Here is a 16,971-nt window from a genome sequence, read left to right as displayed (position 1 = left end):
AGTTTTGCTAGGAAGGGACCATGGAGTTGTGTGACAGAGACTTGCTGTAACCTTGTAGATCAAAACCCAGAAAGCACTTTCTGTGACTGTTCTTCTTGTTATATATAGCATTCATTTATTATATAATATAATATGAATAAAATAGAATATTATTGTATCATAATTTTGAAAAAGTCTAAAATCACAACACCCTGAATGCAGCTTGAGGTTTGCACCAGCCAGCAATTCTAGTGGATCTGATTTGTCAAAATAAATTGTAATTATTTTGTTCCAGTTTTTTTAGGTCCAAAAATGAACTCCTAATGTAACAGAAGCCTTATGAACTATAAATTTTAGATTTTCCTGTGCAATGCCAGCAGTGGAAATGAGTTAATATATCTTATTATCCAATCTGTGACTTACAGAGTAAACCAGTTACTAAAATATACACTGTTATTACTGTTTAACTGTGCTATAATAACAATAACAAAGTTTTATTGCAATAAATGTGCAATAAAAATCATTTAAAACCGTGCGATATTACCGATGTGCAATATGTTTGATAGCGTAACTACCTATTCATGGTCTCTTTTTCTTCTTTTGTATTTATACATTGTGTTATGTTTCACTTTTTTTTTATATATATATTTGCACTTTTTTTTTTTTTTTTTTTGCTGCTGTAACACAGAAATTTTCCCACTGTGGGATGAACAAAGGTATATCTTATCTTATCGTATCTTATCTTATATTATCTTACTTGTCTTTCCATTTTCTGAAAGGGGTTTCCCTTCCATCTCATGGTAAACAGGTACCAGAGTAACAGTGTATCTTGTGTCAGGCTGCAGATTCTTCAGAATGGTGGAGGTGGTAGTCCCAGGGACCTGTTCCTGTTCACACACAATTGGGTGTCCATTCTTTAATTGCTGCATAAATGTTATTTATGTAGCATTTTAGAAAATAAGCATCATTGAGAAAATATGGGAATATTTTTTTCCCCATCAGGTCTTGATAAAGTGTAAAGAGTTCAAAATATTTCAACAAAAATCAGGATGTCTTACCACTTCTTGATCACCACCAGCTTCAGGGGTATAAATGACAATGTACTCTCTGACGCTGCCTTCAGCGGGTTGCCAGCGAACGTTGAGTGTATTTATAGTTGGATCTGTAACCTGCAGGTTCCTCACAGTACCCAGAGGTTCTGAGAACAATTTAATTGTATTAAAGTTTGCTCAACATAATCAGCTGATTACAGCCCTCCAATATTGGATGTTGAATAATTACTTACTTGTTCTGCCCTTATCAGAGAGCTGTGGTCCATCTCCTTCAGCATAAACAGGCACCACAGTGACCGTGTATAGAGTGTTGGGTTTAAGGCTTTTCATCACAAAAGAAGTGGTGCTTTCAGATACTTGTTCCTGTGAAGTGGAAAAGAAAACATTCTACCAGGCTGGCAAAGCTTGAAAATAGGAAAAAAAAATAAATAAATACAGTTCCTGTTCAACTGATCTCTTTCTCTCTGTTCTTAAAAATTCTAACTCAAACCTCATGGTATATGCCTGCCAATTTTAAATAAGTATTGTAAAAATTCCTGAAAGATCCATTGCCAAATGCCAAGGCAATTGAAAAATAAATTGCATTTTGAGATAGTATCCTTTTCACACTTGGTTTGCTCCAAGCAATCCTGAACATTGGCATACAAATAGAAATGTCAAATATCCATTTCCAAATGGTATGCTGGTAACACTTGAGTTGCTTCAAGTGATCCTGAACACTGGCATGTCAAAGAGGATTTGAGCTCTCAAGTTCAAGGACTTAAAATCTCAGCAACCTTTTCATCTTTGTATGTGAAAATACCATTTGGAACACAACAAAGACTAGCCTTTTCAGTCAGCAGGCTTAAGCCAGGCACTTACATTACACATGTCAGAAAACCTTTCCTGTCATCATGTGTGATGTCAACATTGTAGTGATGTGAAAGAAAAAAAGCCGGAACAGGATTTACCACAAGCTCAGGGCCTCCATCTGTGGGCATGTAGATGACTTTGTAGCCTTGAACATTCCCGTCAGCAGCATCCCAGTTTGCTGTCAGTGTGGTGAAGGTGGCATCAGTGATACGGAGACCCCTAACACCACCAAGAGGCACTGGAAAGTGATAACAAATCGTTAAGACAAGGATTTATAAGTCACTTTTGAAAGCTATTCGATCATAAACAACAAGAGAACTGAGGTGACAATAATGTGATACTCACAGGTCTTTCCATTCTCAGACTGGCGGCGACCCTCTGTAGCTGGATATACTGGCAAAACTGACACAGTGTAAGGAGTGTCTGGCTGAAGGTTCCTCAGTACAATGTTGGTTGTTCCTGCAGGAACTTGTTCCTGTTCAGAAAATGACCAAAATATAACCAGAATTACATTTTAACTTATTTCACAGCATAATTGCATATCTTTATGCAAGACAGTATTAATGGTCTGGAAATGAGAAACTTGTATACTTTGCTTAAAAAGTCTATCACAATATCGAAAATTGTGAAAATTGAAGACTGGATGGTTCAGCTAAAACTGTCAGGCTCTATCTATCTGTTTAGGCCAAACATCTGGTATATATATAGTTTTGGATTTTTTTTGTTTTTGTAGATGAACCCAAGAGGAACTTTTCGAATAAGGCACAAATATGCATTGTAACAAACAAAACCAAAAGCAGAACAAGTTTCGGCGAGCCCCACCATATCCTCGGTGCCTCCAGCTGCAGGGACATAGAAGATTTTGTACTGGCGTACTACCCCATCAGCAGGTTCCCACTTGACATTGAGGGAGGTCATGGTGGGGTCAGTGACCCTCAAATTCTTTACTCCTCCAAGGGCCCCTGCAGGACAAAAAAAACCCTAATTTTTATTTTGTTTTACAATGTTGGTTTTTGGATATCTGTCACTGTTTGATAGAGTCAAACAAAAGGAACACAATACAACTCTTTAAATTACAAATATAACTAGCTAATAAATGAACACCAACAATTGTAAAACTCACTTGTCTTTCCATTTTCTGACATCCTACTGCCATCACCCTCAGCATAAACCGGGTACACAGTGACAGTGTACAGAGTGTCTGGCTGCAGGCCTCTCAGAACCGTATTGGTAGTTGTACCTGATACCTGTTCCTGTTCATTAAATGTATAATGGATGTACAATCTGAGCTTCAAAGCAAAATTACTTAATGATTCATGTCGCAAAATCAGAAAATCCATTCTCATTAAGAGAAACAGCAAATTGACAGTAATACCAGTCCTACCATAGCTTCAGTTCCACCGGCTGCAGGAACATATATAACTTTGTACTCCTTTACTTTTCCTTCAGCTGGCTCCCAGCGTACATTCAGTGTGGTCATGGTTGGGTTTATGACCTGGAGGTTTCGCACCCCACCTAATGGTTCTGGAAGCGAACAAACACTTTAGTATTGCAGCCTCAATCTGATTGTCAAACATGTCTAATTTATATACCCATCTGAACTCCTTTATGTAAAAGAATTGCGAAATTGTCTCCCTAAATCATAAAAACACCTTTCGTATTTTCTTGAAAAGATAAAAAAAGCACATACTTGTCTTTCCTTGCCCAGAAATGTCTTTGGGCTCTCCTGTGCGGTACACAGCCGCTACAGTGATGGAATATGCCGTGTCAGGAGTCAGCTTCTGAAGAATAACACTGTTCTTCTTTCCTCCAACCTGAGTCTGTTTGGAATAGATGTCAGCAGTCAGTTGATGTTTGCTTTGGACAAATGATTGGAACTCCCTTTTAAAAACCAAGTCATCTAAAAAAAAAACACTGGCCGACATGCTGATGAGGTGCTAACCTTCGTCACAGCATCGCATTGGTACACCCCACTAAATAAACCCTCTTTATTAAGTTTGTGGGCTAATAGTAGATTTTAGAAGCAACAAAAAAAACCTAGACTGTGTTGTCCAACACAAAGTTGAAGCCAACCTTTACATTTATCAGGCAAATTCTAATCACATGAGTTGTAATCAAATCTACAGTACGTTTTTTTTTTTCAGAGTATTTCTGGGCTTATGTGTTTTGGAAATGTGGACCTCATGTGCTCGATTAAACATAAGCTGAATTGACAGTTTAAGAAACATATAAATTAGTATTTGACCATATGTGCTATAACCACATCAGGTCTTTGGCTCGCTGACAAAAGCATACTCTCATGATTTTCCATTGCATTGCTTTGCCAAATGCTTTTCCATTTTGAGGCATTTCGGTGGATCTAGTGATTGTATCTAAATTAGAAGACTGACTTGGCTACTCTAAAACGTTCCACTGTTCTTCCCTGATGACCCCACAGATGCCCTAGTACTGTGTTTTGTTGCGTAGCAATACACAATTCATTGAGTCTGGAGGCAGTGAATTGGTCCCTTGTTTATTTTTATACATGCAATAAAGAAGTTCAAGCCACAGTCAAAGATTTTAATTCACATGGCAGGCATTACATTTTTTTATGTATATTAAAGATAAGATTTGATTGTTTGTTTACTATATTATTTAATGGAAAATGACGTGTCTATTAATGAATCTTTTTTTAACTTAATGACTATTTTTATTATGAGTAATTACTTTTAAATATTGTACTGCAATCTGCTTAAAATCATAAGCCCCAAATTTAAATGTATGCAACATTTATGTAATGTGGACAACAGTATCAGTTCAAATTCTTAAATAATCTTGGTCAAAGCAAAAAGTCTTGAGCTGTAAATGGACATGTACTCTGTGTGAAAAAGTAAGCTCTGAAACAGTGACATAATCTAAATATTACACTAATGATGTGTGAAAAGACAAATAACCCACAATTTAGTTCCTCTCATTGTAAAGTTCACGTCATTGGCGTTTATTAAGTAATGAGTCAGAAACATAATTTTCCAGCTGCTTTAAGACCATTGCGGGAAGTGTTTCTGTTTTCAAACAACTGGGATTGTCTTGATAGTTATGATCTTATTTAACCTTGTGGTCAGTTTTCCAGATTAGCGTTTAAGGTCTCCCATGCTAGACAGGGTTGGATGCAGCTTTTATAATTCCCATTTACCTGGGCACCTGTAGAAACTCTGAACACCTGGCTAATGTGTGGTGGAGCTTAAACGGTACAAAATGTGGGCCAGCAATGATTCTCAACACAATCTAAGAAAATAAAGCACACCCTTCCAACATGTAATTTCTCAGAAAAGGTACTGGAAAACAAAATATTCAGGCTCTAGCTCTCACAGGATCTCTTTTACCAACCGATTAAGTGAAATATTTTAATTATTTTAGGATGACAGGTCTCATGGATATGAATATACAGAAATAAAATTAGAGACTGAGACGATAAAATAAAGGATAGTGTGTTACATTCTGTCTTAACCCAGAAATTTAAACACTGTTCAAAATGGCAGCATAAAAAAAATTAGGCACATTTCCTAACATAGTCTTCCACTGTGTTGTCCTCTGTAATGTCCTCTCTAGTTCTGTCAGACTGGATTTGGATCCATTCTTGGTTTGTGTTGTGCGTTTTTATATTTGAAACTTGACAGAACAAGTGGCGAGAGTGGCTATCTGGTGGTGTTATCCTGGATACCCAGTATCTGTTAGCAATTTGATTTTAAATTCATGATCTAACTATGTTCTTGGGAAGAAATCTTTGTTGTTTTTGCCAACTTGGAGATTTACACAATGGGGAAAACAAAAAACAAATAAGCACCCAAAGCATTGTTGATGGGATTTTGTACAGTTAACAATAATTTACATAATTAGCTTAATCGCACCAGCGGCGTTCTTTTCACATAAATTGCTCATGACTCGAGACATTTAACAGAGATAGTGTTTTGTTCCAAGTGTTGTTGAAGCTTATGGAACAAGAGTTTCCAAGTTTCCAGGGGGTACCCTATTGTAATTGATAACATAAGGCTCAACTATGTTTGTAAAACATATTTTGTGTTAGTAATGTGGAAAGTTCTGCTGGATATATCGAGTGGGTTAAATGCAGCCCATTACACTGTGATTATAAGGTCTGCTCTTCAATGAGGGGTGACTGGGTGCAGAAAGACTTACAGACAAAGTTTTTCCACCAGCCACTGGCTGATAGTCGATCTTGTAGTTCTGAACAGGGCCAGGAGCGTGGTCCCACTTCACAGTCAGAGAGGTGGTAGTAGCATTAAAAACTTGCAAATTCTGTGGCGGTCCATTGGGAGCTGGTAGAAGATGGAGCATAGGTTAACCATGTCATTTTGTGCTATTCTTACAACACTCAGTCCTGGAAGCTGAATGGAGAAGCACATGGTGATGGTGACGAAGACACGTTTCACAATGTGGACACAGTGGAGCCGGGCAGGTTATGTATGCACATGCATATATAATGACACCGAGACTGAGAGCTAATGACATTGGCAATGAATGAAATTGATGACGAGATGATGGGTGACAGAATGGTTGGATGAATGGTGTTTCTGGTGGATGATTGCTGTAATTGACACTTTCTATTAGCGTTCAGTAATGCACATGCAATTTTTATTCTTTTCATGACCAGCACATTTCCATGAATGTAATCTCAATAATTTTTCTTGTTTAAAACAACATACCAGGCATAATGATCTTTGACACTAGAAAAAGATGTTAAAAGAACAGTACATTATTTCAGTTTGACCAATGAGGTAGGTATTTTGAAGCTAAGGTAAGTGAGAATGTATTTGCATTTGTGCATTCATTTGGGTAAATCTAACTTACATGTACGTTGGTTTCCAATCAGGTCTTCACTCTCTGACTCATCAGGGTAGATGGCTGTGACGGTAACATCATACGGAGTGTCTGGGTCTAAGTTGGTAAGAACATGAGACGTCTCCTCGCTGCTCAGTATAGTCTTGAGAAACATAATCTTAGTTTTAGAAACCTATTACCAGGTATTTAATGTCACAAGCTCCTGCTTCAATCTGCATCACACTCCGATTCTGGAGAACTACAATTCCTTCTCTTTTTAAGGATTAATTAGTGACTATGACTAACTTGTTTCCTTTACCTACAGCCTACGGATTTTGGTAATATTCAAAACATTAGTTCTATACAAGGTTTCTTTCTCCTTAGCTGTATCTCAAGAAGATTCCTTGCTCCTAATTATTTGGTTTGGTGATTGGGACTAAATTTTAGCAAGAAAGTATTACAGAACAGACTATAGAAATACTGTCACATTCTAATTCATTTCCACAATCCCAATCATGTTTTTTGAATTACAATTGAAGCAATTTGGATCAACTTACAGTTTCGAAATCTGTCCCGCCTTTCTTAACCCACCCAATGCGGTAGAGGGAGACATCCGGGGCTCCATGTTCCCAAGTGGCTCTAAATGAGGTCTGTGTCACCTCAGAGAACCTCAGGTTCTTTGGGGCTGGCACCACATCTGCAGCAAGTAACATAGAAGAAGGTGGCCCACTTATAAGACTATTAGTCATGACTTAAGCTCTAATATATGTTTTCTAATGTTGGCCCCACAAATTATCGTTGCGTGAGCTGGTATGTTTGTGTCTACAATAAAAAGCTTGTTGTAACAGTAAAATAACAGCCCAGTGAATCAGCTGGAATTTGTAAAAAAACATTGCCCCATGCAATGACTAATGTATTATTGTGGATTGATGAATTGCATTGGAAACATTCTGATGACAGAGACGACAGAGCTGGTGAAATGTCTCACAGCCGTTCTTTCGTCAGCCAAGGACTAATCTGTGAACTGACAGTCTAATAAATATATTATGGTACATATAAGTCTTTCACTGCTCCTGAAGAATGACTCAAAAACAAAACCTCACCTGTGATCGCGCTACCAGTCATTTTGCTTCCTTTTCCTGCATTATACACAGGAGTCACAGTAACATCATACTCAGTTTGAGAGCGTAGGTTATTGAGATCCAGAGTAGTGATATCACCAGGGACCTCAGTCTGTCAATAAAACATTGCAATAAAAATGTGGGTACACACATCAAACATATATATATATATATATATATATATATATATATATATATATATATATATATATATATATATATATATATATATATATATATATATATATATATACATATCGCAAAATAAATTAATATTAAAAGAACAATTTCCAGAGTGTAAACTATTTTAATAAATATCAAATAATCAATAAAAAAGGGGGAGATTTTGAGTGAAATTTATATAATAATAAAATATAATAATTTATAATATCTGTAACAATTAGTGTATTACAAACTTGAAAAGTATTAATTTAAGGTACATTTAGAACAGATACAAATGTGCCATTAAGTTGTGATTAATCACGAGTTAACTCATGACAATCATGCGATTAATGGCGATTAAATATAATCCATTGAGTAGCCCTAAAATATATAATTACAAAAATTACAAAAACGGTAATGTGACCTCTTGCTATGAGGATTCAGATTTAATTAATGAATAAAAGTCCAGCCACAATTCTGGTTATACAACATTATTATAACAGTCCTGCCACTATACAAGCACGCCTCAGGCTTAAGTATATACTAAATATATCAATGAATAAATGTGTAGCAAACCCACCAGCAATGATGATTCTTTTCTAGGTCCAACTTGAACTTACAACCATGTAACAAGTGCTGACCAATTATTAGTCATTAAAGAGGACTGAATTTTATTTTTGAAAATTGTACCAATGGTAACATCACTTGAGTGACCACAGAGCTAAGTTTCAAACATGAATGGGGGCTTGGGAGTTTCTCTTGGTCTTGATTCAAGTTTCACAATGTTCACAGTTTAGCACACATTAACTGTGGTACTTGTGCCCAAAAAGATTTATGTAAGTTAGGAGCAGTGCTCTTTCCTTTGTCTATTTATTTCCCTCTGTCAATCACTGCTGCATACTTATAGTGTCATATTTATTCAAACTCAGTTTCATTTATAAAAAAGAACCACCCATAGTGGTATGACTGTTTTTCTGTTATATGTTAGAACAGATGAAGTGTACAGTACCTCAGCTATCTCTCCACCTTCAGGCTTGTAGGTGATGACATACTTTATAACCCTTCCTGGAGCTGCATCCCAGTTCAGACGCATGGAACTGTGGGTAACATCGCTGATTTGCAGATTGCCAGAAGGAGGGAGCGGTACTGTGAGAAGCAGACAAAGAGATTAGGAGCAGAAGTCTGTTATATGGTTTAGCAGAAAGTAAACCGGTAAATCAGTTTGAATATGAATGTAGGTTAGCGTACAAGTGACTCCCTGGTCGATGAGGGGAGCGCTGGCGGCTTCCCCATGTAGCGCAAACAGGGATAAAGCATAGGCCGTATTAGGAATCAACTCCAGCAGCTGGACATCGTTCACATTTTCCCCAACTCGCATCTGCATAAGAGAGAGAGATCGAGAGAGCGGATGTTAGACAGGAGGCAGAAAAGCTAGACAGTACTTGTCACATTTTTTAATGCCTCATTGATAACTAGTTGTTCCCTAATGTCTCTTCCCAATTTGGGGAAGAAAAGAAAATACACAGCATCACTGCAATGACTTCAGGGAGAAACTGCTGTCACATGCCCAACATGAACTAATCTTTGCCATTACCTTCTTACGTCCCAGAAGTCAAATTTTTTAACAAACTTGCCTAAACAAAACAGTAAAAACATAGCTTTCTTGCATTTTACCATCTGGAAGTGAGGAACCACTGGCAGAAACCTTGCCAACATGCTTCATGAAGTGGATATGGAAAAGCTGAGTAAGCATTTGCATGTGGTCCAGCTCTCACCTCTTTCTCCTCAGTTTTCACAGTGGCGTTAATGGCACTGTACTTGAGCATGTAGCCACTAGCGCCTACTACCGTCTCCCATCTCACTCTCATGCTGGTTATATCTTCGTCATAGACCGTCATGCTCTTTACAGCATCCAGGGGCACTGTAAAAGTAAGCAGAAGTATAGGTGTTACAGCCACAGAGGACAGATTGTCCAAAATAATGAGTAATATATGAGTATTTTTGAGAATATTATTTATATTTATGAGAATTTAGGCACTATGATGGCCACTACAACTTTTTTAAGTCTCTCCAATGTTCTTCAGTCTATTTTGTAGACAGCATGTTAATTATGTGTCAGTCTGTTTAATATTATTTCAAATCTCAAAATTCACTGAGAACTAATTCATTGTGTATAGTAATATAAACAAATAGTCAGTAACAGTCCACCTATGAACTTGAAAGTAAAGTAGGATGAGTTACAGAAATTGGTGGATGAGTAAAAGAAACAGTACAGAGAAAGCAAATGCTTTTACAACTTACAGGTGGTTTCAGTGCCTTTGAGGGGTTCACTGGTTTCCTCACCAATAATGGAGAACACACTCACTGCATATTCTGTGTCAGGGGTCAGGTTGGTCAGCACAAGAGTGTTCTCCTCACCATCTACATACAGCTGATCAAAGAAATCAAAAATAAATAAAATAGCCTTCAAATAATGTTCCATAGATCATAAAAAAAGTAGGTTATTGTACCATTAACAACAAAAATGTTCTATAGATCACAGTAAACTAGCAAAGTTCTGGTTTACAACCCAATTCTGAGACCATCACATATTCCAATATTGCAGCTAAACAAAATTCTAATATCCACAAACAAAGAAGTAATTGACAATGAGATCATACCTCGCTGTGCTTCCTTGAGTATCTTATAATATATTAGAAAAATAACTGGAGGAAAATGTAATGTCTACATATAAGAATAGCTGGGATGTAACATGTAATCAGACATATAATAGCAGTTGTTTCCACTGTAAGAGGTCCAATAAAAAGTCATAGCAATGTGGAGTCAGTTCCTGAAGACTGTGGTGCATGTAACTCAAGCCCAGCCACAAAAGCCTCAACTTTATGATGCCTCTAATAAGCCGATGGAAAACACTGGGCACATGAGTGGAAAAAATTCTGTGGAGAAACCAGGCACTGCAAATGTATCCCAACTGGCTGGTTCAAAAGTGTATCTTGTAAATTAGTACTTTAACTGATGATGGGGTGTGTATGTGTAGTCTATATCACTGGAGAAAAAACAAAATTTCTTCTAAAATAGATATTTTACACCTTTGCTTCCTTATCAATCAAACAAGACGTGTTTTTTGGTGTCTGAAGTGTGCATCATTAATTTTATAGTTAAACTCCAATGCTATAAAAAGATTCTACAGAAAACAAGTTAAAAGATACAAGTTGATTTGCCTGAACTGATTAAGCTCATAATACTGCTAGATCTGGGTGTGTAAAACTAGACTTGATTAGTTCGGTGATATCTGTATTTCGATTTGCTAATTTAGATAAGCAATTTCTACAGTGCTAGTATAGCTCTATAACTATATCAGACACCATACCGATTGACCAAAAGAGACAAGTTTTATTTTTGCTTAAAGTGTCCTTTGAAAGCACCACACCAGTAGCATTCAAGGAGTCTCACCACTTCAGTCTTGCCTCCAGCCAGAGGAACATATTCAATCCGGAATCTTTCCACAGGTTCATCAGGGGGCATCCAAGTTGCACGGAAGGTATAGTGAGTCACCTCTGATGTCTCTAGATCAGTGGGAGTCCCTGGACCTCCTCCTCCTTCATTAAGTGATGGAAAAAAGGCAAAGAGCAATGGAAAACAGTTCGCACACTAGGATTTACACAAGAAACAAATTTATCTGAGGTGGATTCGTTTCATTCGAATAAAAGGTGAAGTGGACAATATATCAATGGTTTTGGGTGCTGGCCTGGTTGAGAATATAGTGTAACCATTCAGCGTGTGGTAAATCACTGATATGCTCCCGAGAGGAACTGAGCTCAATTTCTGGACTTCATTGTAGATTGTTATGGCATTGTTATTCTTTTTGTGAAATGTATTTTTAACACAAAGAAGTAACAGCTAAGACTGTTGAAGGTGTACCTCGGCCAACTTGCGCAGCTTTGATTTACAATCATTCTCTTTAAGTTTATACAGTCTGCAATATCACAATAGAAGGTCTTTTCCAGCTTCAGCCTTAAGACTACAATGAAGTCAGATGTTGCAACACCAGTGCAGTGACATAATCTGTACACCATATGTCGCATTTTGTTTTTTACATTTGTATATCATTATGAGCATGTGGCCATAACTGTTAACTCGTTTCACAACACATTTTATTCACACACCCATTGGCTGTATAAAACCTTTCGGCTTCCTGTGCGTTGTGAAACTATAATCTTTAACTAGTTTTAGTTGGAATTAACATTTTCTGAATTTGCCTGTGTCTAGACTACAGACTACCATTCTTGCCTTAATCTAAACAAACACAATTCAAGTGTGCACATCTAATCCTTCCTTAACTCATTACCTTCCCATTACAACCACAGCATCAAAACCAATGGTCATATTGAAAAAGCTTTTTAATGGACTTTACCTGGTCCTTTGACACTATTACAGAGATTTCCTGAGAGGTCATCAACGATGTCCAGCAGGAACGAGAAGTCATTAACGTTGTACATGTGGATATCATCTGGGTCAGAGGCAATTGACCTCAACTCATTCTCATCAGCATTCTTTACACCTAGAGACACAACCATAATGTGTATTGTTGCTTCTAAATTCATTACAGAACCTTTGAATGTCTAAAAAAAAGTAGTCCATCTTTAAAATCTTGACTAGCTTACTGACTCTTGACTAGCTTTGGACAGAGGGTTTATGGTTATAGCACAAATCAAATAATAACGTATATATAAAATATATCAAATGTGATTGGTTTCATGAAATTACCAAAATGATAACAAATGCAAAAATGTTAATAAAGCACTACAATATCAACTTTGATACAAAAGTACCATTTTTTTCAGTTAAAAAAAAGCAATACTATACAAAACATGATTTATTTGGTCACCCACCAATGGCGTAAAGCTCAATGTTTTCGGTCTTCAGGTTCTGGGAGCTAGCAATAATGTCATCCTGTGACTTGCCATCAGTAATGAGGACACCGATCTTACGAGAGTCAGGCCTGAGGCCCACTTCGGGTTTAAAGTTATTCCGCAAGATGTAGTTCAGAGCCAGACCTGTTCAGTAGAGTGTAAGAAGGAAATAAAATCAACAAAGCAAAGATTTAGCCTGGTAAGAGACTCTCAAGAGAAAACTTATTAAATATGTGTATGAGCTTTATTCTGTAAACATGGATAAGTGTTGTGAATTAAACCACAATACCCGTCATGGTGTTTCCGCCTTTATATGGCAGTTCATTCACAGCATTCAAGAGACTGTCTCGAGTACGATGAGTATTAAGGTTCCACTCTGTCCTGGGGTCTCCACTGTACTGAGCCAAACCTAAAAAAGATGGAAATTAAATGTCAGATTACAGGAGATTTCCATTTTATTTTATATGTTCTTCACACGTTTAAGTAAAGGACGCTGCAAAATTCAGGTAATAACTCATTTCTGAGCCCCAAATCCAAGCTCACATCTGGTGTCCAGAAGTGTTATGTCACTACCATAAATCTCTGCTTCTAAAAAATGCGCCGAAGCACCAGAACCTCACCAATCTGGACCTTGTCTGGTCCGATGTCGAAAACGCCCACCATGCGATTAATGAAAGTCCGAATGGTCTTGAAGTTCAAACGTCCAATGCTCCAGGAGCCGTCCACAAGCAGAACTATATCTGCTTTGGCCGTAGTTTTACACTTGGTATCTGTGGAACAAGAATACAGGGGACACCAGTCACATAGGGACCCAATTTCAAAAATGCGAAAGGGAATCCCTGAATCCAAGTGGAAGTTTAAAGAAAGAAGATTCAAACAGGATATGCAATAAGCAGAAAAACAAACACAAGATATTTTTTCCAAAGCACACGTTTGTTTTGAAAATATTTATTTCTATTTTTTTTCAAACAATGGAAAATGTACACAGATTTATGACATCCCTCTCCCCTCTTTTTCCCCACATTGTGCTGCAGTATCCAGTCTCCTCTGGTATCCAGCCCTGGAGGCTCGGCATGATGGTTTCTGTCTCCTCAAGAAGAAGAACGTCTGTAGATGAGTGATATATGAGCAAAGCCCTCCCTGAGTTATGGCACATTCCTCCTCTGCCATAAAATTTTTTTTCTTTTCCCTTTTTCCTTTTTTTCCACCGAGCTCCAGACACCTGCAAAGAAACTAGTGCACTGTAGTGCACTGCCTCTGTCTCTGCAATTGGAAACACGTTATAGCACATTGATTTATTTATAACTAATTCAGTGCAAAGCCAGAATCCTGTCTGCAATATGGAGAAAGAGCTGCAGTTATTTACACAAAGACAGTTTTGCGTTCAAAATGTTTTTAGTTTTTTTAATTCGGGAAAAACAGTTTTTTTTAGGCATAACTGTTTCATTTTGGCTAGCTGTGTTGCGAATCAGGTATCGCTGTTCAGCAAAACATACAAATAAATAAATAAATCCATGCTAAGAGCAAAAACAGGAAAGAAGCACTAAAGTATGTTCCTTCCACTTCCATTTTGCACATAACGCCAGAAGTAATTCTTGGGTAAACAGTGCATTTTGGTTTATTAAATCAAAAATATTTTTTTACTAATGCAAATGCATATGTAACGATAAAAAATAAAAAAAAGAAGCCAAAAGTTTTTTTTGCAAGGGCTAGATTCCCTGATTTTCCTCATCTGAGTTAGACCAGAAAAGGATCTTGCCTCCTTCTCTGTCTGTTTTTTGCTTCGACAATCTATCTATTTAAAACAAATGTCAAACAAAAAGCAACTTGGTTAGAGATTTGCGAAATAGTAATGCTATTGTGAAGTGAATAAGCTCTTCGTCTAGACATAGCACAAAATGTGGCTTCTGATCAGAATCTACTGGGCAAAGGTTCAACGGTCTGAGGTTCATTGAAAAAGATTTTTTTTTGCCCAGGGTCAGTCTGTAAGCTCAGCTTTCACTGGATAGCATAACGTTTTCCTAGCCTTATGCTGCTCTGTGGCAACTCTGCACAATTTTCCTCGCTCTCTCTTTTTTCCCTTTCTCTTGGCTGTAAAACGTATATTAACTGGAAGCAGTGTACTTCTTTTTCATGAAGACTTCTCAAAAGCAGCAAAATATGAAGGAGAAGATGTGGTAGGCACATACGCTACATTCCATCTGGCATGTTTGTTTGCTGCGGCACAAGTAGGGACATCTTGTTATACACAGTGAAACGGCACGGAGCTAATCAAACTCTGGCAAGTGATAACAGCGAAGGATCAAAAACATTTCCCAATGTATTAGTCAGAAAAACATGCTAGCACAAAATCAGTGCACAGGGTAACGATGATCCTGATTGATCAGATGCTGAGGTAGAAATCCTGGCTGAAACCCCATGTTTAAATGAATAAGTACATTCTAATATGATATTGTTTCTATAATAAGAGTTAATTTAGAATTATTTTTGGTCAGTAGTGTTTTCTGAAAGAATTAGCCTTTTAGAAAGCAATTTCTCCATTGGAGGAGGGTCTTCAACTTGAAAAAAAAAGCGTATAATTATTAGGTATATTAAAGTTTTACCAGGAGGGTCCATGACCGGGGGTTCAGGTGGATCAGTAAGTGTTGTTTTCTCCTCTCCAGCCAAAGGCAAACTCTGCCCTCCATCAAACATTCCAAACACGGCTACTGAGTACTTCGTTCCTGCTCTGCGGACAAACCGAGAAACAATTTTTAGTAAAATGAAGTGTAGTAAAGATTTTAAGCAAAAAACATTTTTCACCCTACCTGAGCTCTTCTAGGACAACTGTGTTGTCATATGGTCCCACAAGCAACTCTCCGAGATTCACCTCGTTATCACTTGGGTGAAACGTGACTTTGTAGCCACGCACATCTCCAGGTGCTGGTTCCCAAGTCACACGAAAACTCGTTTTGGTCGGTTCAGAGGTCTGCAGGTTTCTTGGCGCTTTGTAAGGTGACACTGCACGCAAAACAGACCAACACAGACAGATATCTTAGTACATGTTTATGCTAAAAGGATGTATATGTACACCAGTTACATGAGAGAAGACACACAAAACATTTAAAACTTAACTTGAACTAACTTGAATTAATAGCAAATTGTCTTATTAATAGAAGTACAATTATTCACAAAGAGTTAATAGTTCTTTGCATAAACATCTCTATATATGTTGAACACAGATATCATAGCCCTCAATTGTCCTCATAGCCCTCAGTATTTTGGAGGGTCCTAGAGCATTAGGAAGTGTTTGTGGATTTAATTTTTTTAATAATTATTATTAAACATAAAAGTTGCCATTATTAGCAACTCACTGCTGCTTGTTCCCTCGCGTTAATAAGTATAAAACTGGTGGATCTATTAAAAAATCAATCAAATTCAATAAAACTGGTTTATATTTATGTGTTGACATTTGAGCTTCCCTGAACTTTTATATTAACTTTTTTCTTATATGAGCAGACATATTCTCTAAGGCAAACTGTTTAACAAAACACCAAAGTGCCTAGTATGGAACTGCTACGTCTAAATCAATGTGTCAATGTGCATTGCTAGCAAGAAGACTTTAATTTAAACTATCACCATTGATTCTTTTGTTGACTAAATGGGTGACAATAATAGGCATAGTGATTACTGTATAGTGAATGTGGTGGTCTGGGAAAACTTGCCAGATGCAAATGTTTTTAAATTATAGCACACAACCAAAAAAATTAAAAAATAAAATTCTGTTAAAATATAGATTCACATTCTCTTGCAAATATTATTCTGTTTATCGAGTCATTTTAGGAAATATGATGGTTTAAGGCAGTCCATCTATGTGTCAAAATGTCCATAATGATCCTGCATTACATTCAGAAATATCTTCACCTTTAAAGTTACTGTTAATGTATTTACTTCTAAAACTTTCATTTCCAAGGTGCTAAAACTTCAAGTATTCTGGGTCAGAATAGAATTGGACAGTGTTTGAAAGAAAGAAGGACCTATGGACAGATGAGTCAAGATTTGACATTTTTGTCTCTAACAGAAGAATTTATGTAAAAT

General features: G+C 37.1%; 1 protein-coding gene across 4 annotated transcripts in view; it reads right to left on the bottom strand.

Moving 5' to 3' along the window:
- The window catches only part of col12a1b (collagen, type XII, alpha 1b), a 76,269-nt gene that overhangs the window by 34,854 nt on the left and 24,444 nt on the right, over positions 1-16,971 (bottom strand). For 2 of the 4 annotated variants that reach the window (XM_083562371.1, XM_083562369.1), the window contains exons 16-40: positions 15,702-15,894; positions 15,498-15,622; positions 13,515-13,664; positions 13,184-13,303; positions 12,874-13,038; positions 12,396-12,542; positions 11,435-11,580; positions 10,283-10,412; positions 9,757-9,902; positions 9,230-9,359; positions 8,991-9,127; positions 7,802-7,931; positions 7,256-7,395; positions 6,729-6,861; positions 6,584-6,604; positions 6,057-6,196; positions 3,574-3,703; positions 3,268-3,407; positions 3,007-3,136; positions 2,706-2,845; positions 2,229-2,358; positions 1,982-2,121; positions 1,265-1,394; positions 1,038-1,177; positions 737-866 (exon numbers count right to left, since the gene is read on the bottom strand). In XM_083562371.1, the coding sequence (XP_083418497.1) occupies positions 737-866; positions 1,038-1,177; positions 1,265-1,394; positions 1,982-2,121; positions 2,229-2,358; positions 2,706-2,845; positions 3,007-3,136; positions 3,268-3,407; positions 3,574-3,703; positions 6,057-6,196; positions 6,584-6,604; positions 6,729-6,861; positions 7,256-7,395; positions 7,802-7,931; positions 8,991-9,127; positions 9,230-9,359; positions 9,757-9,902; positions 10,283-10,412; positions 11,435-11,580; positions 12,396-12,542; positions 12,874-13,038; positions 13,184-13,303; positions 13,515-13,664; positions 15,498-15,622; positions 15,702-15,894 (3,363 nt within the window). The remainder of the gene's footprint in view (positions 1-736; positions 867-1,037; positions 1,178-1,264; positions 1,395-1,981; positions 2,122-2,228; positions 2,359-2,705; positions 2,846-3,006; positions 3,137-3,267; positions 3,408-3,573; positions 3,704-6,056; positions 6,197-6,583; positions 6,605-6,728; positions 6,862-7,255; positions 7,396-7,801; positions 7,932-8,990; positions 9,128-9,229; positions 9,360-9,756; positions 9,903-10,282; positions 10,413-11,434; positions 11,581-12,395; positions 12,543-12,873; positions 13,039-13,183; positions 13,304-13,514; positions 13,665-15,497; positions 15,623-15,701; positions 15,895-16,971) is intronic. The other 2 variants (XM_083562372.1, XM_083562370.1) reach the window with 1 other exon arrangement.

This window comes from Silurus aristotelis, assembly GCF_946808225.1.
Source record: "Silurus aristotelis genome assembly, chromosome: 15".
NCBI lineage: Eukaryota > Metazoa > Chordata > Actinopteri > Siluriformes > Siluridae > Silurus > Silurus aristotelis.
This window is presented reverse-complemented; position numbering and strand designations above follow the sequence as displayed.